The 21,560-nt window shown below is 41.6% G+C and overlaps 1 protein-coding gene across 2 annotated transcripts; it reads right to left on the minus strand.

Annotated features, from left to right (window-relative positions):
* Nucleotides 1-309: 309 nt before the first annotated feature.
* LOC148660056 (scavenger receptor cysteine-rich type 1 protein M130-like) lies at nucleotides 310-21,272 on the minus strand. Of its 2 annotated transcripts, XM_088637572.1 has the most exons (20): nucleotides 21,177-21,272; nucleotides 18,292-18,597; nucleotides 15,416-15,721; nucleotides 14,714-15,019; nucleotides 12,831-13,136; nucleotides 10,948-11,244; nucleotides 8,949-9,254; nucleotides 8,189-8,503; nucleotides 7,368-7,679; nucleotides 6,613-6,927; nucleotides 5,488-5,793; nucleotides 5,252-5,323; nucleotides 4,621-4,935; nucleotides 3,433-3,747; nucleotides 2,605-2,748; nucleotides 2,120-2,224; nucleotides 1,904-1,966; nucleotides 1,583-1,648; nucleotides 1,258-1,323; nucleotides 310-1,116 (listed from the first exon to the last, which is right to left on the minus strand). In XM_088637572.1, the coding sequence occupies exons 1-20, from the start codon at nucleotides 21,238-21,240 to the stop codon at nucleotides 1,031-1,033; spliced, it is 4,371 nt and encodes a 1,456-aa protein (XP_088493698.1). In that variant the 5' UTR covers nucleotides 21,241-21,272; the 3' UTR covers nucleotides 310-1,030. The 2 variants fall into 2 exon arrangements, with proteins under 2 accessions (XP_088493698.1, XP_088493699.1); XM_088637573.1 differs by lacking the exons at nucleotides 8,949-9,254; nucleotides 10,948-11,244.
* Nucleotides 21,273-21,560: the final 288 nt, after the last annotated feature.

Below are 21,560 nucleotides of genomic sequence, written 5' to 3' on the forward strand. Positions count from 1 at the left end.
TTGTTGTACATTTGATAAATAAACTTTGATTTGATTTTTGATTTGATACATTTGTGAAATCCCCATATCTGTGACACAGCTTGTAGTTTTGAAAATATAAAAAAGGTGAAACTACACTACAGAAATCAATCTGATAAAAACTGTGGGTTTGCCCCCAGCGTTTGTGAAGCTACAGTAAAAAATATGTGGGCACTACAATACCCAAATAGAAAATGGTACAACTGGGGGCTGAAACTGACAGAATACCTGTCAGTGATCAAATCAATAATCTAACACAACTTGTTTTTTCTGATAGAATAACGTCCAGAATTCTTGTTAAAATATTTGTATTATTTTTTATTAAATCAAAAACAGCAATCAAAAAGTGAAAACAAAGCAAAATATCCCATCCCCCTCAACAGTACTCCAGAACACAACATCTGAGCCCAGACAAGGATTTGAACCCACAACCTTCACAGGAGGACTGAGCCACTGACCCATAACTACTCCTCCACCCTGCTGCCTGTAGTCAATCTAACTGCACTAGTTCCTTGGACAAGAGCTCAGATCAGTTTTAAACCTGGAAAGTTATACGTTACTAAATGGCATATAAAGAGTGAATTTATTCAATGCAACAGAAAATACTTGAAATGAGAGGCAGAAACGAAAGAGTAGATTAAAAGTCCTTCACCACAGAGAATGATAACTTTCTGTTATTCCTGCTGTAGTAGAAGTTCCAGTTCCAGAATCTGAACCCAGCAGACAGTGTCGACTCAGCCTCAGCCTTGTCTCTCCTGACTGTGGAACTGAAGTGAACAGCCCTGTGGGGCTGAACAGCCCCGTCTCTTTAACCACACCTCACTGGGGGCTCTCGTGATTCACAGCATGGTAAAACGAACAGTTTAACAAGTGCAGAGCCGAATATAAAATGCCTAAAATTGTAATACACAAAACTGGAGGTTATGAACTGCCTGTTTAAAGGGAATGGAAGCTGAATGAAACACGATGCTGCAGGTCTGCTGTGTCTGGAGAGTTGCTGTGGCTCAGGGGGTCACTTGCTCTGCTCATAGGGCTCATCGTATTCATTGTCACCCAGGAGTGAAGGTTCTGGGGAGACTCTTCCAGACAGGACTTTCTCTGCAAGAGACAGAAACACACAGGTTCACAACTGCAGTATAAGGCTGAATCAATTTTCAGCTCAAATTACACAATTCTGGCTAAAGTAGAGTGATTCTCACTATCAGTTCTGCAAATCCTAGGAAACAGCTGTGGTTCTACCTGGTATTGAGGTCTCGTTGTCCTCTTGGACATCATCATAGTCCAGATCACCCTCAGTCACACCCCCTGGAGAGAAGAGAGTCACCAAGAAAGGTACTGAGAAACAAACCATAATGATATCACTGATCTGTAGAAAAGAGGGTTACTGAGAAGCTATCATAATTATACTACTGTATATAATTAGTATAATTATTATATATTATAGTATATAGTATTATTATATATTATACTATATATATAATAGTTTTATGTATTTATAGTCCTATAGAGGACAAACAGCCTAAGTATCAGCTCTGCAAACATTCACAAAGAGCTGTGACTGTACCTGGAACTGAGGTCTCTCCACCCTCCTTCACATCATCATAGTCCAGATCATCCCCAGACAGACTCCCTGGAGAAAAGAGACTCAGTCAATTATATCCGCAAGCAGAGAACAAAGCCTGCACTATATACATATTAATTTATAGAGTTTCATACGCAGCTGTGACAATTAACCACTATTGTTTGATATATAGCTATGCAATAGCTCCCAAGGCTTGAAGCTTTGAAATAACCACTACTCAGCTGTGGTGCCCTTGAATTTTCATCTCACAATCCTTTATTCATTCTCACAATCACAACCACTTCAGACCCCAGCCTGTCTTACCTGGAGTTTTACTGTCCTCATCTGCCACATCATCATAGTCCAGCCCTCCAGAGAGATCACTCCCTACAGCACAGAGATCAGACAGGACAGTCACTCCAGCTGCTGAGAGACTCCTCTCCTCACTAGACCCTCACTACTGCTCTAATAGGAATAATGTTTGCACAACTGACACCAGCTTGGGGAAGAAGACAGTAGTGAAGCAGACAGGCAGCAAACCTTTTCTGTGCAGGCTGTATGTTCCCTGCTGGTACAGCTTGTAGTTAATTTCTTCATACAGAGCGTCCTGGTAGGGCAAGGAGGTCATTTCCCTTTGAGCAATCGCTGATTGGAGATGAAAAAGAAGCCTGTTTATATCAGATATCCCACAGACACAATGGTTATTGTCAGAATGTAGAGAACAATTTCTCATTCTCACTAACCAGAAAAAAATCATACACTCAGTCAGAAAGTTTAAAAAAACAGTTTTTTGAACTGTGTCAATGTACAGAACCTATTTCAGCTTAAAATAACTGTGATTCCCCAGTATATCTTTGTAAATGAGGCACCATTCCCCATTTCTTCACTTCATAGTCAGATCAGAGCCAGACCAGTACTGTGGAGGTGAGATCAGACACCACTGACCTGCTCCTGATCAGCACTGCTGTGCTGTCGAACACAATACAGAGTCTGACTGGTAGAGACAGTGGGGAGACCAAGCTCACCTTTCTGAAGGGCTCTGTTCCTCTGTCTCTGCCCACAGGCCAGGGCAGCAGCCACGAACAGCAGAGCTCCCAGGACGATGCAGACTGTCCACAGAGAGGACTGGCCTCCTGGAGCCTGAGGGGCTGGTCTGGGCTTTGGGGGATCTGAGACAGAGGAGGAAACAGACTGATATTCTTTTTTCTGAGCATTTTCCAAGTTGTCTGTGGTGGGGATGATCTGATGCAAAGGAGATGTTGTTCCAAGCGCAGCTGGCCTTAATTAACTCCCATTACCCAATTACCACACCACACCCCTTCCCTGACTACTTAAACCCTCTGCTCACCTTGTTCACTGCTCGGTATTAGGAATCTTCCTGCTTCCTGAGCTCTTGTTACTGACAACCTTTGACATCTTGCGCTTTCGGACCTCGCCTCTCAGACCCCTTTCCAGCTTCGATCATTCTTTCGTCTTGCCTTCTTGGATTATTAGCCTAGCTCTCTCTCTGGACTCGACTACGCCTGGACCTATAGACTTCCCTCCTGCCTCTCCCTTCTCAGACTCGTTTGGCCCGGACTCCACCACAGACCTGCACAGGGTTCATAATACTCACCCTAACTGACTTTGTCAGTCACACAAAGAATCACTGAGTCAAGCTTGAAACCATATGAAGCAAAATATGTGAAGGTTCAGACCCCACTGAACTGCGAGATGTTTTTATAATGATGAGGTTCAGATATGATTGGAAGTTAAGGTCCCTGATATATTGTACTTGTTAACTGTAGAAAACAGGGCTCAGAAATGTTTGAAAATCATCTATTCAAGATGCCACTAGCTCTCTCTGCACTCACCAGCACAGCGAACCCCTGCTCTCCTCTTGTGCTGGCAGTCGCTCTGCCCCAGTGCGGCGTGCTCACAGTCCCACAGGTGGAGTTCGCTGCCCCTGCAGGTCACCTCGTCCAGCCACACCGTCCCGTTCCCCTCCCCCCAGGAGGCCTCTGTCCCAGCGCTCACTGCCTCCCCACAGCCCAGCTGCCTGCACACCACCTGGGCGTCCCGCAGGTCCCAGGAGTCATCGCACACCGTCCCCCAGGAGCCCCCGTACAGCACCTCCACCCGGCCAGAGCAGGCGCTGGGACCCCCGGACAGTTTTATCCTCTCTGGCTCTGGGTGCGACAGAAGCAAAAAAGAGATTAGACAGATAATACTGATGATTTTGAGCACAAAATGTGTTGCAAATTAAAACCAATGAAAAAATCTAGTTACTACTGTAGCAAATATAATAGTTCTTATTCAAATTTTATAAAGTCAAATCCATTTTGTGCAGAGGTTTTGACTCATCTCTTTTCTATGTGTTAACTAAAGCAGGGGCTCCTACTCCTGGTCCTGGGGATCCCCACACCTGCTTAATTCAATCACTGAAGTCCTAATAGATCTGATCATGGTTCTGTAATTCTTTTGACATCCTTAACCCAAAGCAGATCTGCCTTCCTTTTAACTACTGTGTTTCTTCACTTAAAATCTTCAAGCTTTCAGCAGGAAATAATACTGGCAAAATTTCCAACCAGGTGACTTGTTGGATGCATTAAGTCAAGAGTGGGTCCCTGGATCAGGACTGGGAACCTCTGAACTATAATATATAAAGCTGGTGCTGGCCTGAAGACTAGAAGTGAACAGAATATTGTTCCAGCTGTTGTTAGACACAACATGATCAGGTGTCATGAGTGGGGGTGGTTTGTGCAGTACAGGGAGGTACAGATGGGATAGAAGACATCTTGAGCTGTGCAGGTGTAGCAGGACATGATCTAGGGTAAAGCTTGGCTCTGAAAATGAAAGCAATACCAAGTCCTGAAGGAATGAACAAGATTTACATGCAGAATAAAACCACTTTTTAGATTCCTAATACTTAAGTGTAGCTGCAGTGAAAAAAAACTGTTGGAATTGTTTGTCTTACTACTGGATGTGATCAGGAAAGAGCCTCTAGTTTCTCCAATCCTGATGTATCCTAGTTACAGCACTCGGTGTGCAATCAGACTCACTGGCACAGGACACTCCTGCATCCTCTTTGTGGCGGCAGTCGCTCTGCCCCAGTGCGGCGTGCTCACAGTCCCACAGGTGGAGTTCGCTGCCCCTGCAGGTCACCTCGTCCAGCCACACCGTCCCGTTCCCCTCCCCCCAGGAGGCCTCTGTCCCAGCGCTCACTGCCTCCCCACAGCCCAGCTGCCTGCACACCACCTGGGCGTCCCGCAGGTCCCAGGAGTCATCGCACACCGTCCCCCAGGAGCCCCCGTACAGCACCTCCACCCGGCCAGAGCAGTTACTGACCCCTCCCACGAGCCGCAGCCTCTCTGTCTCTGCAGGGAGAAGGGGAACAGAGAGTCGGGTCTGGGCAATCATTCAAAGCACTCTGGTAAAATGTGGTCAATTAATTTGCACCCAGGAAGGCAATAATCAAGGAAAACTTAGAGTGGAGAACACGCACTCCATTCCCTCTGATAATCGAAACCTCTAAGGAGACTCCTCAACTGTAAAGCAAAATTCTATGTCAGGGGCCCCCTCAGGTCCCATCCATAAGGAAAAAGCTGTGGCTCCTACTTCACATGACACAAGACTAACATCCAGCACACTGAAGAGCAGGTAAACAGAAGTCTCCCATCACCATGATGTTACCTGGACAGTGGTGCTGATCTGGGTCTTCAGTACAAGGCCTTGGGGTGGTGGAGGCTGGTTTAGCTCTTTTACCTGTAAAGAATTGAATTAGAGATCCTTAAGGTACAAAGCATTACACAAGGGGAAGGAAATTGGAGTGGAATTTAAAAGCAATTTCAGTCACTGTGGAAAGGTGCATAATGCTTCGAAAATCATGGAAGCAGTAAAAGAAAAGTTTTATCTGTAAAACACTCTACCTGTGCAAATTAAACCTGCTACGTCTCTGTCATCACAGTTGTTCTCTCCCCAAGGGGAATGGGAGCACTGCCACAGAGACACGTCATGCTTTTTACACTGAACATCATCAAGCCATTTGAGACCTGACCCATCGTCAGGGGTATAAAATTCACTGAAATCCCCACAGTTCAGCTGGTGACATATCAGTGAAGCTGCGAGAGCCTCCATGCCATTATCACAGACGCTCCCCCAGGTGCCGTTGTAGAAGACCTCAGCTCTCCCAGCGCACTCAAACTGCTCACTCACCAGCCTCAGCTGCTTGAACTCTGGGGAGAGAGATGGTTAATTAGATTGATAGTTAACTACACTGCAATCTTTCTGTTGACAAACATTTGCTCCTATTTATACAGCTGGGTATTTTAATACAGCAATACCAGAGCAGTATGTTGCTCAGGAGTCACCCAGGATTTGGAGCCACAGCTTTCCAGTGACAAGTCCAAAATCCTACCCACTGTGCCACAGTGCTGCCCAGGGGAGAGGGACAGACAGCAGGCATCACAGCTGACAAAGAGGTGCTGCAGTAGCTGGTGATAAAAACCTGTTACACTGAACAAGCCATAGTGAACAGGCAGTAAAGCTTCATCATTACTGTTTCTTCTGCTTCTTATCACATGTTGGTGTTTATGTTGCTGAAACTTTACATTTTGACATTCTAAAAAACGGAACAGTGAAATGATCTTCTCACTATGATGTGAGACAGAGAACCTGCTTAGTGAAACAGTAGGACTGATGGCTGAAGACTTTTTTTTCCTTCATTTGTCTCATTTTCATGTTAAATCATTAATGTGAGCTGCCACACAATAGTTAGCCTCTCCAGGGCTGTTAGTGTTTTTTACCAGCCTGTGACAGCTTCATTCAAACAGAAATGGTGATTCAATTGACAGTTTTGTAGTTGGTTTACTATATTTGAGTTGAACAACTTACAACTTTGACTGAAATTAAATTTCTTACAAATTCAATACAAGGATTCTGTTTCCACATTCTGTGCCATAGTGGCCCTCGTGATCACTGAGTGTCCTTCCTTCACAAGTGACTAATATTGACGAAATGTTTTTCTTTGCTGATGAGGAATGTGGCTGTCACACCTGAGCACACTATGGTCACGTCCTCCTTGTGTCCGCAGTCGTGCTGACCCCAGGGTCTGGAGGGACACTCCCACAGAGACGACTCGTTTCCCAGACAGCCCACCTCGTCCAGCCAGATGGGTCCGGCGCCCTGGCTGAAGGACACTGGCGCTGGGGCGCGGACGGCCGTCCCACACTGGAGCTGCCTGCACACCACCTGAGAGTCCGCCAGGTCCCAGGAGTCATCGCACACCGTCCCCCAGGAGCCCCGGTGATACACCTCCAGCCGCCCAGCACAGGGGCTCTCCGCCCCGGACAGCCGGAGGAGCCCGTGTTCTGTGGGAGAGGAAAACAGCAGGAACTCTGCTCACTCTTGTGTGTTTGAACTCTTTCATAGAGACACAGAGAGGAAACGACAGGATCTCTCTTGGGAAAGAACAGTGGGAGACGTCTTTCACTTCTAAACAAGAACAAGTATTTTTATATAACAATCAACAACAGTACAAAGTGTTGGTAAACTAATGCTAAATTCATCTTTAAGTTTGGCAGTAAAGTAGCTGGAACACAAGCAACACAAAAGGAGGTAAATTATAATGCCCTGTGAAAAATAAACATATTTGCAAATTCTGCCTATATGAGTGAAGAGAATTTTGTTTTTGTTTTCTTTGAATTCACCAAGAATGAAGACAGATTTAGTTTTTTTTTTCTTTCATGAAAATAATTTCTCGCTCCAGTGTGTGTTTCGGACAGAAGTGTTGTCCTGCAGACGGACTCACTCTCACAGAGCACTCCCACGTCACTCCCGGAGCTACAGCTGACCGGCTGTGGGCGGCTGCAGTTCCCCAGGTGAGTCTCGTTCCCGGAGCACGAGACGCCCGAGAAGCACACGTCACTGCGGCCCGGCCCGTAGCGAGAGGAGCTGGAGGTCTCTAGAGCCGAACCGCAGCCCAGCTGTCTGCAGAGCACCGAGGCGGCAGAGTCTGTCCAGGACGAGTCCAGCAGTCGCCCCCACTTGCCGCTGGAGAAGACTTCCACCCGCCCGTCACAGCGCCCGGCTCCTCCCACCAGCCTGACCCCTCCCGCCGCTCCTGGCAGAGTCAGGCAACACAGGAGACAGACAGGAGTTTAACAGTGAAAAAGAGCCGTATCTAAATACTGTGGGAGGTTTCATCACTTCACCAGAATCGCAGCATTTACAATGTTTACACAAACACTCGTATTTCAGTAACTGCGTATTATGTCATAACCTTATTTTTGCAAATACATCTATAACATATGCGTTAGTAATCTAAAAATCCTAATTTTAGAAAACAATGCACAGATTCACAAATAGCTGTAACAACTGAATATAAAATGAGCACAGATATACAAAAGCCTGTTTGTGATAGTTTATCACGTATGTGTTATATAGTTTAACTATCCAAAATGCCACAATATAATACCAATAATATAATCCTAATAATAGTCATTTGAATAAATTAAATAATGCCCTTTTTTATTAGTAAAAACACTTGATCTAATGAGTAGCTCTTACAGTACCTCAATGTGGAAGGTCTTCCCTGAGACTTTTTATAGTCCAGTACAGAGCAGGACTCACCAGAGCAGACGACTCCCACATCTCTGCTGTGACTGCAGGAGCTGTGAGCCCATGGAGAGATGGGACAGTGTCTTAGCTCAGTCTCGGTGCCCTCACAGTCGAACACATCGGTCCACGTGGAGCCATTGCCCTGTCCGAATCTGGCCGGGCCCAGGACTGCTTCAGCATAGCCGCAGTTCAGCTGCTGACAGAGGACTGTGGCGTCCCAGAGGTCCCAGCCCTGATCGCAGACTGTCCCCCACTGAGCCCCCAACTTCATCTCCACTCTGCCAGAGCACCGGTCAGGACCGCTGGCCAGCCTGAAGTCAGTGTAGCCTGGACACAGGACATGGGACACGGGACACAGGACATGGCAGATAGGAAAGGACAGTGAGTGGTGTCACGGAGAGCAGAAGAGTTACCACCATAAGATAATGTTGGAATAACTAACATATTTTATAGGTCTTTGTATTCATGAGAAACATTTACATAATATAATAATTAGGTTATTTTTAATTTTCAGGAATTAATACTCATGTAATCAATATTTCAGTCATATTATTACCATAAACTAAGAATGAGCAAATATGGACTTTTTTATTCACATGGGTTCTTTCTTGAAATTTGCAATGGTAACAAGGTCATTTAAATATGAAGATCATGTAAATAAACATGATAACAATTTGAAACCTTTACTTCTCTAACCTTAAAGATTTCTCTATAACGTTTAAGATTGCAATTTATTTCAATTTTTGTGAGGAAGAAACTGTAAGTTTCTTACCATAACAGACAATGGAGACGTCATCCGCATGTGTACAGTTGTGCTGCTCTCTCTTCAGGACTGGACAGTGGGCCAGTTTCTCCTCATCACCCCGACACTGGATCTCATCTGCCCAGACGGGCCCAGTCCCCTGTCCTGAAGAGGCTCCTCCCAGCACAGCCCTGGAGACTCCACAGCCCAGTTCTCTACAGACCACGTCTGCGTCTCTGGAGTCCACAGACTGAGAGCACACTGACCCCCAGGTGCCCCTGTGATTCACCTCTAATCTTCCATAGCACATCCCTCCAGAGAGCCGGGCTGTGTCTCCTAACATAAAGACAGCTCATTTTATTGAACTTTAAAGCATATTAATAGTCAAGAAAAATGAAATGGAGACCTTCTTAACCAAAAAGTTAAATGACTTTCCTGAATGTTAACACAAAACAAATTGTAATTTCTATCCTGGATTAAACAATTACTACAAACAAAATGGGAATGATAAAAATAATACACTCTTCATAATTCGCTTTTTCCCTGAAATTTTTTAAATTTGAGTTTTTAGAGGCTGTTCTACAAGAGTCTCCAACACCAATCCCTTCTGAGATGTCGGGTACATTTGCTTGGTTGTATAACAGGTTTCATGCTTTGATTGCACTCCTTGTAATTCCTTCTTAATAGTTTACAGCGTCATTTTAATTATACTAGAAAATAAATGTCAGCTCTATTTTGTAATTCTAACTACTATTACTTTTACAATATCATTGATTTATCATTAGTCCTTATTTATACACAGTTGGGCAATTGTATCAATAATAAATACATCGGTGAAGGATTCATAAAAATATAACAGATTTAAGGTCACTGATAATAACAGGTCACAGTGTGTTTTAGATTTTATACTTTTTAAGTTAGTAGCACCTATTATGGCCAGCAGCCATATCACCCTGCAACACATAACTGGTAACACACTGATGCTCAGCAGGTGTAAGTACCTGGATGGGAGACCTCCTGGGGAAAACTAAGGTTGCTGCTGGAAGAGGTGTTAGTGGGGCCAGCAGGGGGTGCTCACCCTGCGGTCCATGTGGGTCCTAATGCCCCAGTATAGTGACGGGGACACTATACTGTAAAAAGGTGCTGTCCTTTGGATGAGATGGAAAATTGAGGTCCTGATTCTGTGGTCATTAAATATCCCAGGGCTTTTCTGGAAAGAGTAGTGGTATAACCCCAGTGTCCTGGCCAAATTTCCCATTGGCTCTTACCAATCATGGCCTCCTAATAATCCCATCTGTTCTCCTCCCCACTGATAGCTAATCTTTGGTGATCATTCTGGTGCACTATGGCTGCTGTTGCATCATCCAGGTTGATGCTGCACATTGATAGAGGAGAGTTCCCATTACCTGTAAAGCACTTTGAGTGGAGTGTCCAGAAACGTGCTATATAAGTGTAAGCAATTATTAGTTATTCTTATGGACAAACACAACACATACTGTACATACAGGCCTACACAAACACAAATCTCACCTGATTCCAAAATGTTAAGGTTGAAACAAACCAAATGTGTGAAGGAAGGAAAAAGGACACATCAGTATACATTGTCTTTCCTGACACCCACAGACCCTCAGTTATATGAAGTTCACACTTGTAACTAATGTATCAGTGTTGTGTGTAATTGTTTGTGTCTCACTGGCCTGTACAATGTGATCTCTGTTTGAATCACCTCAGCATCCACATCACAGAGTCTCCACCACCAAGGCTCTGTGCATCATCTTGTCTGATGTCACTGGTCTTGGGTTAATTGAATGACTGGATCACAGGATTTAAAGTGTGAGCACTTGTGGGAATGGAGGTAGATTGAAGGATGTTTGGAAGAAGCTACAGTGTGTAGAATCTTGTATATTCTGTAGTAGGTATTCTCTCTGCTACAGTTACAAGCATGTACACTGATGTCCACATAGTTAAATTCAAAATAAACATATCCTATTCTTATCTTCATGGAAAAGAGTCCATTAATTATTCTTACCTGAACATTTCACTCTAATGTCTTTGTCATGAGTGCAAGACTTTGAATCTGATGGACAGTCTAGCAGAGATGACTCTGTTCCACTGCAGCGAACTCCATGCAGAGAGATGGGCTTTGACTTACCAGGGGAATAATAAGCACCGATAACAGTTCCACAGTTCAGCTGATCACACACAACTTCACCATTTTTGTAATACCAGTCTGAGTCACAATATGTCCCCCACTGTCCATTCTTAAAAATCTCCACCCTTCCATCACAGCGATTTCCAAATCCAACCAGCCTCAGATCCTCACATCCTGAGAAGGGAAACACAAGAGTTACTGAAGGAAACAGAAGAAATATACTGTACAGGTGAAGAAGTGCTGGATTGTTATAATTGATTTGGTGGAACCTGGTAAACCTGTTTTCTAAAGGTGTTCTCAGTCAGAGGGAATCAAACCCTCGCTCTCCTGTCTGATTCCTTGGCCCTGGTCTGGTCTCTACTGTCATGCGGCAGTACTGCTCCTGGGAAAACCACTCCGTGGAATTTTCCACCTATGGAATTGCTGCTCTTGTTGACACTCATATTGCTCTTCTCTCAACCATTCACTCTCCCAGCCATATTCTGCTGCCATTACATTATTATTCTCCATTATTTTCTCAGCACCGTTACTGTTCTTAATTCATTGCAAAAAGAAAAAAAATCATAAAAATAAATATGAGACGTGTAATTACTGATATTTCTCATAACATTTAATATACACATTTATGTTGTGATATAAAACAAATGTTCCTGGACTCAATTAAATAACTTGTGTGTATCCCGAAAATATAGGGAATGAATAGCAAACAAATTAGGTATTCAAATTAGACAAAGACATTTGTAAAATAAAAAAAACAATTAAGCTGTTGTATAAGTTCCTATAGATTCTAAATCCATGTTTTTCCACGGAAAATTCTATTTTATATCACACCCTTGACTGCACTGTGAGAGTCTATAATCAGTTTGGATGTGTGTCACATATAAAGCAGCAGCTCAGCTGCTAATGGGTTTACACAGCTTGGGTATCCTAACCCCTGTCGATCATCTATAACTTCCCTGTGAGTTAGACAACAGAGTGATCTTCTCCCCTTGTCCTGGGTCTTTGGGGATATAGAGCACTGCCCAGGCACTAGACTGAATTAAAAATACTGACAGACAATGTCAGAAGCAGACTGCCGAAACTGAGCATTTCAACACTTGCTTGGCCAAATTGTTTAGTCCTGTATCTGCTAAATAGAGTGGGGGAATTGAAGTTGAATCCAATTTCTTTTACATTTGTAGCATTCATAAACATTACTCGAATCAGGTTTGAGTATGTAAATACATACAGTAAAAGCCGAAAAAAAAATCCAAAACAAATGACCTTGTAGGTATGCAGTATTTTTTCCAATTAAAACTTTTTTCATGCACTGCAAAGATGAAAAACCACAGGTAAGAAAGGCAGCAGTTTATCAGTGACAAGCTCCTGAAGTCTTATGTGGACTTATTTAAAAATTAATCTGTTTATCAGAATTCAAATTTAATTCTGTTAAAATTAGTTAAGATTAATTTTCTTTTAAAAATTCTTTTTAGAAGGTGTGCTTAATATCTAAGAAAACCTTCAATAATTTAAACGTTCAGAGGGATGTAGATGGCTTTACAAAAGAACATCATAAACAGAAGTGGCTCACAGAGTTCACAGTTCAAGAAAATTGTGTTCAAGTTTTTAAATGCCAAGGCCTTAATGAAAGGAAATTTCAAATCTCTAAATAATGTAATAAAATACAATAAATGGGATTTCATCTACTCCCAGGACACCCCCAGATCATGTGATTTTTTAAAACTAATGACACTAATGGATAATAACAGAACAATACTCACCAGAACAGATGATGGAGACGTCATCCGCATGTGTACAGTTGTGCTGCTCTCTCTTCAGGACTGGACAGTGGGCCAGTTTCTCCTCATCACCCCGACACTGGATCTCATCTGCCCAGACGGGCCCAGTCCCCTGTCCTGAAGAGGCTCCTCCCAGCACAGCCCTGGAGACTCCACAGCCCAGTTCTCTACAGACCACGTCCGCGTCTCTGGAGTCCACAGACTGAGAGCACACTGACCTCCAGCTGCCTCCTCGATTCACCTCTAATCTGCCCTGGCTTCTGTTCCCTATGAGCCGTGTACTGTGCCCTATTAGAAGAGAGTGCACTTATTAAATGAGAATGAGAATGAAAACAAGAATAATAATAATAAGAGGAATAAGAATTCACGAGGAACGACAACACCCAAGATTAAAGCGTGATGAAAGTATTATGGAGTAACTATTTGGCTTAACCCTCTTGGCTGAGAGGCTGACCTCCTGGCCAGGACCCCCCCAGAGGGTGACCAAGGGGTAGCTGCAGAGGTGGAGATGGGGTGGAGGTGGGATGCAAAAGATGTACGTGAGGGAGAGATGGGTATCATGTAGATATTTATAGAATTTGGGAGAGGAAGGATGTCAGGAGTGATTGCTAATTACTGACAGGTGAGTCCAATTTAGCTTGGCTGTTGTCGTCCCTCCCGAACTTTTGTTATGAACTCCATTAGTGGTGGTACTGTAATAATAATGTACTGTAGATGTAAACTGAATACACTCTATTCAAAAAACACTCAGACTTTGACTATGTGGGAAATACTGCAAAGAAACATCTTAGAACCAAAACTCCAGATTACAGTTTCATGTGAGAAGTTTTGTTAATTGAGAATAAAATTGGTTTGTTTTTCTGCATTTTGGCTTTGTCTCATCATGGTGGTCAGGTGTCTGACAGCAGTGTTTGAATGCTGAGTGTAGCTGTAGTGTAGTGCATGGTGTGTTACAGATGCCTTAGTGACCAGCGCCTGCAGTGTCACAGTTATTCCTGGCAGCCATGCCATCAGTTAATGAGAGTGGCAAATGTTTTGCATGCGCAATATTAGTAAGGCATCAGCCTTATCAGCTGGTGTCATCTAGTGGTGTTTGTATGTACAAGGTCTTCACTCAGCCTCCTGTGATTTCTCTTGAATACACACATTCAGTCAAGCTGCAGTTTTAGTGGAAATTGTGACACAGTAACAGTTTTTGCGCAGCCCAGTAACATTAAGTCATGGCTGTCCCATTACACTGGCAAAGGAAATGCGTAATAGAAACAAGGGTAATGTGGACAATGAAACAATTATTTTTTCTACAGGTTTTGAAGAATTGTTGCAGTTTATTTCTGCTTCATTTTTATTTTTTGCTTTTTTATCTGTTCTAGTTTTTCAAAAACATTAGTTTTACATTCCTGGACAGTTGTTATTGTTACTACCATAGCTGCTGCTGGTGCTATACTTACTTTTACTGCTCCAAATGTGACTACAATAATACAAAAATACGTAAACATTAATGTAGCAATTGATTTAGAAAAATCTTTAAGATTTAAACAGATTTTCCAACAAAGCCTTGAAGGTTTTTTCTTTGATGTATCACAAGACACAAACTGATACTGAAAAGCTATTCACTTGTCTAGCTATATACTTTATCTATAATGGATCCTGATGGAGATAGAGCATTAATACTGTTTACTTTTTAATCATAAATACCTTAACATATCATGTTAATGACAAAGACAGGGGTGTATTTTATGGGAATATGTTCATAATATACTGGCGAAGAAACAATATTGTTAATTTATTTTTTGGAACAGCAAGTGAATATAAAGAGTTGCTTTTTTATAAGATCATATTACAATAAATATATCAAATATTCCTACCTGAACACTCCACTCGAATGTCTTGGTCATGAGTGCAGGACTGTGAAACCTGTGGATCTGACTCACAGTCTAGTAGACTGGACTCTGTTCCGTTGCACTGAACCCCACTCAGCATGATGGGTCCAGACTGACCAGGAGAGTGATAAGAATTTAAAAAATCCCCACAGTTCAGCTGATCGCACACAACTTTACCAGCTGCAGGACTCCACTCAGAAGCACAAACTGTCCCCCACTGTCCGTTCTTAAAAACCTCCACTCTTCCATCACAGTCACTTCCATGATCCACCAGCCTCACACCCTGACAGCCTTGAAGGAAAAAATAAGGAAAGCAAAATTAATTTTGAAGACAAAAATTAAATATTTGGAGTTTGGCAGCTCCTTAAACTGGAGCTTTGTACAACAGTACAACAGTCTGGCAATTCACAGTACAAATGTCAGATATTGATTCAAATGTATAACTCAATTTCTTGAGTCACAAACACTGTAGAAAAAAAATAAAATTGAACGTATCTTCTTTGCAATGAGAGTTTCAGACATTGTGGCAAAACAGAGCTGGGTCAGAGAGTGTTAGGCCTAAAAAGATGTTATAATAATTATAATCTAAAAGCTTAAAAACTCATTTTTTCATATTTAAACTTACATTCAAGTTAAATTGCAGAACAAATTAGGGAGATATCAAGAGAATAATACAGCAATTCTTACCAGAACACACAATGGTGACATCATCCGCATATGTACAGTTGTGCTGCTCTCTCTTCAGGACTGGACAGTGGGCCAGTTTCTCCTCATCACCCCGACACTGGATCTCATCTGCCCAGACGGGCCCAGTCCCCTGTCCTGAAGAGGCTCCTCCCAGCACAGCCCTGGAGACTCCACAGCCCAGTTCTCTACAGACCACGTCCGCGTCTCTGGAGTCCACAGACTGAGAGCACACTGACCTCCAGCTGCCTCTTCGATTCACCTCTAATCTTCCATAGTACGACCCTCCAGAGAGCCGGGCTGTTTTCCCTAACATAGAGACAATTCACTTCTCTGAATAGTTGTATATTTGGAATACATGTAATCATCCAAAGCTATATTTATAAACTATGATTGCAGAAATATGAAACTGATCACAAGAACTTTGCAGATTCTAAGAAAGGGAAATCACAGTAGAAGTAGGCACAGCAGGCCTGATTAAATCTACAGCACTCAGAGTACACAGAATCCCACATTAAGGAGAGGAACTTGTAATGAAAGTGTTCTTTCCGAACCCTATGCAGAAAACACAATCCGGGGATAAGTGAGGAAAACACAGGGAAAAAGGCCTGCAGGAGTCAGGAATGAAAACAAGGGGCGTGTCCATAGTGCGCTGGTGTTCGGGGAAGGTGTGGCCGAGGCAAACAATCCAGAGCTGAGTCCAAAAGGGGGTATCCAAAATGGACAAAAGTCCAAAGCCAGGCGATCCATCCAAGACAGACGATTAAAACAAGAATAGGGTCGGGACTGGCAGGGGAACGGGAACAGAAACTAAAACCTTGACGGGACCAAGCGCTTCCAGGTCCCGGACTCGCCTGGTACGGGAACCAGTGCAGAGCCCGGAATAGCGTCAGCGCCTGGCTTTTAAGGGGAACTGATAAGGGGGCTGGAACAGGGAGCAGAACTGTCAGGATGGGCTCTCCATGATCTTAGCCACTGCTAATTTGTTCCTACAACAACTCTTTAGGTTATTATGATATTTTTGTGATTCAAAATAACAGGTTCAATAACTTTTTTTTAGAAAAACAAAGATACAGAAGAGAAAGAAAATCATAAGTAACTCATATCATATATGAAATGCACTATAATTCTATATTACTGTGAAGATAGAACCTGTAATCACAGGTTTACCAATATTTACCAATAAATACTTGTGTAACAGAGTTAAGTTAAGAGAGCAAATAGAGTAGGTGTTCTTCCAAAACCTCTCTGTTCTGGATTTGATACATCTTATTCTTCTTCTGGAGAAAACAGAGGGAAAAGCTGGTAGAGAGTTGGCATTGATATTCTTCAGAGTTTTCCAATTTAAATGTGTTGTGTACAAGGAAGAGACAGACAGAAGCAGTTTCTCTGCAGCTGTTTCCTCTCCTGAGTGGCTGAACCAGACCGTCGAAGAAAAAGTTAACGTGATCTTGCCCAGTAAAAATGGACATTGCTTCCTGATACACAGCAAACGTTCTGAGCTGCCTGATTCGCTCATGGGCTTTCTTCACTATCTGGTACATTGTTCCCTTATTTCTAGGTGGAAGAGTTGTTGTGCCAAGAAACTTAATGGTGTTTACCCTCTCCCCTATGTGATCATCAATCACATGAAGTTTTAGTTCATTCTCGTCACATCTGAAAACAAAGATGACTTCTTTGGTTTTACTAATATTGAGCTTAAATTGTTTTGACTAAACTAGATCACTGACTGAATCCCTTCCTTTGAATTGATTCATTTCACAGATTCAGTAATAAATGGTGACAGACAGTGGCCTTATGTGGGAAGACCTATACACTATTTAAAACCACTGGCTGTGAGAGTTTTTGGCTGTGCTTGACCTCCTGCCTCCTGCCTGATAAAAAAAATAGAATAAAGAAACTTTGATTGATTGATTCCAATGTCAATTCAATTATATATTAAATATACAGTATTTAATCTACATTAGAATGTTCAAACACTTTCATGGGAGAACTCATCCCTTTTTCAGAAGATTTGCTTTTGATAAAGTCCATCATAAAAGATTAATAGTAAAAATACAGCCAGTAAGCCTTCATGGAAATGCATGATCCCGGACAGCAAATTGGTTAATAACTAGAAAGACAGAGTGCTCAGACTAGGTGATGTAATTAGAAGAGACCCAGAAGGATCTGAACAAGGACCATTGTTCTTCCCAATTTACATCAGTGATCTAGATTCTGGTTAAGTCAGTAAACTAGCCAGGTTTGCACATTATATCAAAATAGGAGGACTAGCAAACATCATAGAGGCACTGTCAAGGACGTCCAAAGGGACTACCCGAGGGCAGCAGGAGAGCGGAAAAAGACCCATATGCATAGCGGCGAGACGGGAAAAAGGCCCGGGCTCGTAGTGCAAAGAGTCAGGAATGCCGTATAGAAACCTATGCCCTCAGGTAGCGGACGTGGGGCGACCTGGTGCTAGGCGGGTCTCAGGACATCCGAACATCAATGCTGAGCCAGGGCAGAGTGCAAGACCCGGAAATATATAGCCCAAGGGAAAGAGAGGGACCGGAAGGACAGCAGGCAGGAAACTAGGGACAGGACAGAGAAGGAGCGCCCTCTGGGTACAGAGGGAGTGACAGGCACAGAACAAATTTATAACATAATTTGGATGACCACATTATCGAAAAAGATGTCACTGTTCTGGGATCAGTCCAGAGAACAGCAACCAGGTACAGTGGTTTAAAGAAACATCCTATACTGTTAGACTGAAGGAACAGAATCTTTTTAGTTAAATCTTAACTGAAGAGACTGAATGATATTTATGATGCTTTTACAGTAAATGTAGCAGAAAACTTTTGTTAAAACAATACCCTAAGATAGTAATGAAGTATCCTTACCTGAACATATAATTCTGACATCTTGGCCATGAGTGCAGGACTGTGAAACCTGTGGATCTGACTGACAGTCCAGCAGACTTGACTCTGTCCCACTGCACTGAACCCCACTCAGAACGATGGGCAGAGATGATCCTGGGGCATAATAAGCGTTTTCATAATCCCCACAGCTCAGCTGATCACACACAACTTTACCATTTTCATTATACCAGGACAAAACACAAAATGTTCCCCACTGTCCGTTCCTAAAAACCTCTACTCTTCCATCACAGCGATTTCCAAAATCCACCAGCCTCAGATCCTCACATCCTGAAAAGAGCAAAAGTGTACAGGTCAGAAATCTGATCACAAAGTGAAAGGAATTTCAGTACTGCTGCATTTTATGTTATTTCATGGAACTGGAGACACGTAGTAGACAAGATATACTGTATTTGTGCTTAAACATTTACATGTTTACATATTACAATGAAGAAAATAATATTGGTATTGAATAGATCTAGGTTTTAATATATACTGTATATGTTTTTCTATACTTGTTATAGGCTTTTGTAGTTGCAAGCTGTTAAACAGTTCAGTACAGTTTGAATTTTGAAGTTAATCAAAACACAGAAAACAAATTGTTTATAATAGTTTTGTTGTAGATTACAGATTGTCCACATTACTGTTTTATTCTAGGTGTGAAAGCAACAGAGCTCAGGAGCTAAAAGCTTTGAAAGGAACACCTGCTAATTTAAGTCTTGTAATATAAAACAACACTGTTTCCAAAAGAACAACAAACCCATTGTCACTGTTCTTGAATTCTATGTTAAAGTCCTCAGTATAAGAAGAAATTAAATACAGAACTTGTGCCATTGCAAGTAGATTCCGAGCTGGTTTCGTTCCTGAGACGAGCGTGTTATTTTTCAGGTGATCACGTGATTATGGAACGCGAACTTGCTCGGTAGTAGCACAGTCTGGGGAAGTGCAGGCACTGAATTACTGTACTGAATGTGAGGACAACAATGTTTGCAATTTTGCTTCTCTTTTTGTCTCGGGCGTCATGTGGGGTGGAGATTTTGCATTTAATACCCTTGTTTCGTGTACGTTTGTGTGAACAGTAAATTTAAATTTGTCTCCAATACCATACTGTAGTCACGAGAGTTGCCGTTTCAACCTTAAAAAAAACAACATCAGCAAACAGCTGCACTTTCTTTAACAAGACTTTAGTTGCCATTTCATAATACTTCATAGCTGTGCCAATATTTTTTGAAGACGTACAGTGGTAGAAGAAAGTTTATTGGTGTCCATATTGTATATACTGTAAATATGAAATTCAGAGAACATTTAAAGTTTCAACCCGTCTTTCAAGCAGTATATTTAAAAGGCTTAGAATGAGCAACTTTAATTATCATTTTAATGAAGAAAATATATATTGTATAGAAAAAATCAAGTATTTTGTTATGCACTCTGTCTTCAGACTATATTAATCAAAATCTGTTACCCAGAAAACAGCAAAACAAAAGCAGATTCATTAAATTGAAAAAAAAAGGCTACCTGAAAATAATAAGACAAAAAATGTAAAGCACCTGTCACTAGATTCTAAATATTTTTTTTCCAAAGACAATTCAAAGCTTTTTTCTCACATTTTCAGCTTTGCTGTGAAACACTACAATCGCACAGGATAGTATACTACCCTATTATGTACAGTAATACTACGAATTCCACTATATTGCTACTGTATATATCCTATCCCATTTCATTTGGGTGGTGAACTGAATGAAACATAAAAGACAATGTCAGCATCAGCCTACAGCAGATGGGCACTTCAGCAACTGGATGGTTATATTGGGAATTGGCAAAATGTCAATAATCATTCCATTACATACTGTATCTTCTTCTATATTTTAAAGAATACATTAATAATATCATTGTACATAAAATTCAGCTTAATCTATGGCCTAGTAAAAAAGCTATAAAAAAGGAAAAATAATCTAAAGTTTTTAACAGACAGCTCCTTCGTATTTTTGCTGTTTACTTCTGCTGAAAAAGCATATTAAAACATCGGAGTAAATGAAGAGCTGAAGAGAGTCCCTAGTCTATGAAACCAAACCTATAATGTTGTTTCCTGTAAGAAAAGGCTGGTTCATTGCTATATGTAACAGTAAAAATAAAATAATAGAATCCCAGAATAAAAAAAAAAACTTCACAGCTGAGGGTCATCACTGGAGAAAGAAAAGACCTGACAGTACCATGATTTATCGTTGGGTATAGTGGGTATAAGGTAGGTCTCATGCTCAAGATATCAGATATCGGACGAACTCAAGTCAATTGTTATGCATCTCCAAATTTTCTATCACAGAAGAAAATATTTAAACAAAAAAAGTGAAATTTTCAAGTTTGTGTTCTTTCCTCTAGATACTTAAAAAATATTTGAAATTATTTCATGAATAAAGATGCCTTCAAATTCTTTCATTCTAAGAAGGAAAATTTTCTCCTAAAGTAGTAGCCTTGTCACACTGACTGAAGATTATTACCAGTAGTATTACCAGCAGTACAGTATAAGAGGTGAAGCAGAATTTTAAATATTAGAATCACTCAAAACATATTTTTCCTCTGGTACAGTAGTACCTTCAAAATTGAATAACAGCATGTTGTACTCCTAAATAAGAAAATGCTTCAATTGTCAAAAGTAGTTAAAAATATTTAGACATTATTTATTTATAAATAATAAATTTAATTTCCGTTAAATATTTGAAACATACAAGGATTACCTAAAAGATCCATTAATTCTAATCATATTAATTTGTCACTGTTAGCCTTAATAACCGAGGCGTCACTGTCTTCACACACTGATCCAGTACCACGACGACAATTAAATAACAATAAGGATTAAATTAACCAGAACTCACCTGCTAAGTGAAACATGATCAGGTCCAATAGGAAAAGAAGTTTAATCTGAAGGATTTTTTCCATCCTTGACGTCGTGTGAAATCGACAGTGTGTACCGATCTCGCCCTGGGCTCTAACATAGACGAACACCCAACATCACTCCTGCTACAATGTCACATCCTCGAACCTGAGCCCACCAATCACAGACACACGCACCTTCTATAGGCAGAGAGGTGGAGCCACACAGTTAGGGAGATGACCAATAGGAGCCCCTGATTTCAGTTCGATCCATTTATAGCAGAGAAATTGCACTTTATTCGTAAAAACGTTTGCTGCAGAAGCTACACTCTTGCAAAGTCTTTGAAGTATTTTGCCAAAGTAAGATTATATGCTTTTAAAAATTA

Source organism: Lepisosteus platostomus, chromosome 6 (assembly GCF_059453375.1).
Source record: "Lepisosteus platostomus isolate fLepPlt1 chromosome 6, fLepPlt1.hap1, whole genome shotgun sequence".
NCBI classification, from domain to species: domain Eukaryota; kingdom Metazoa; phylum Chordata; class Actinopteri; order Semionotiformes; family Lepisosteidae; genus Lepisosteus; species Lepisosteus platostomus.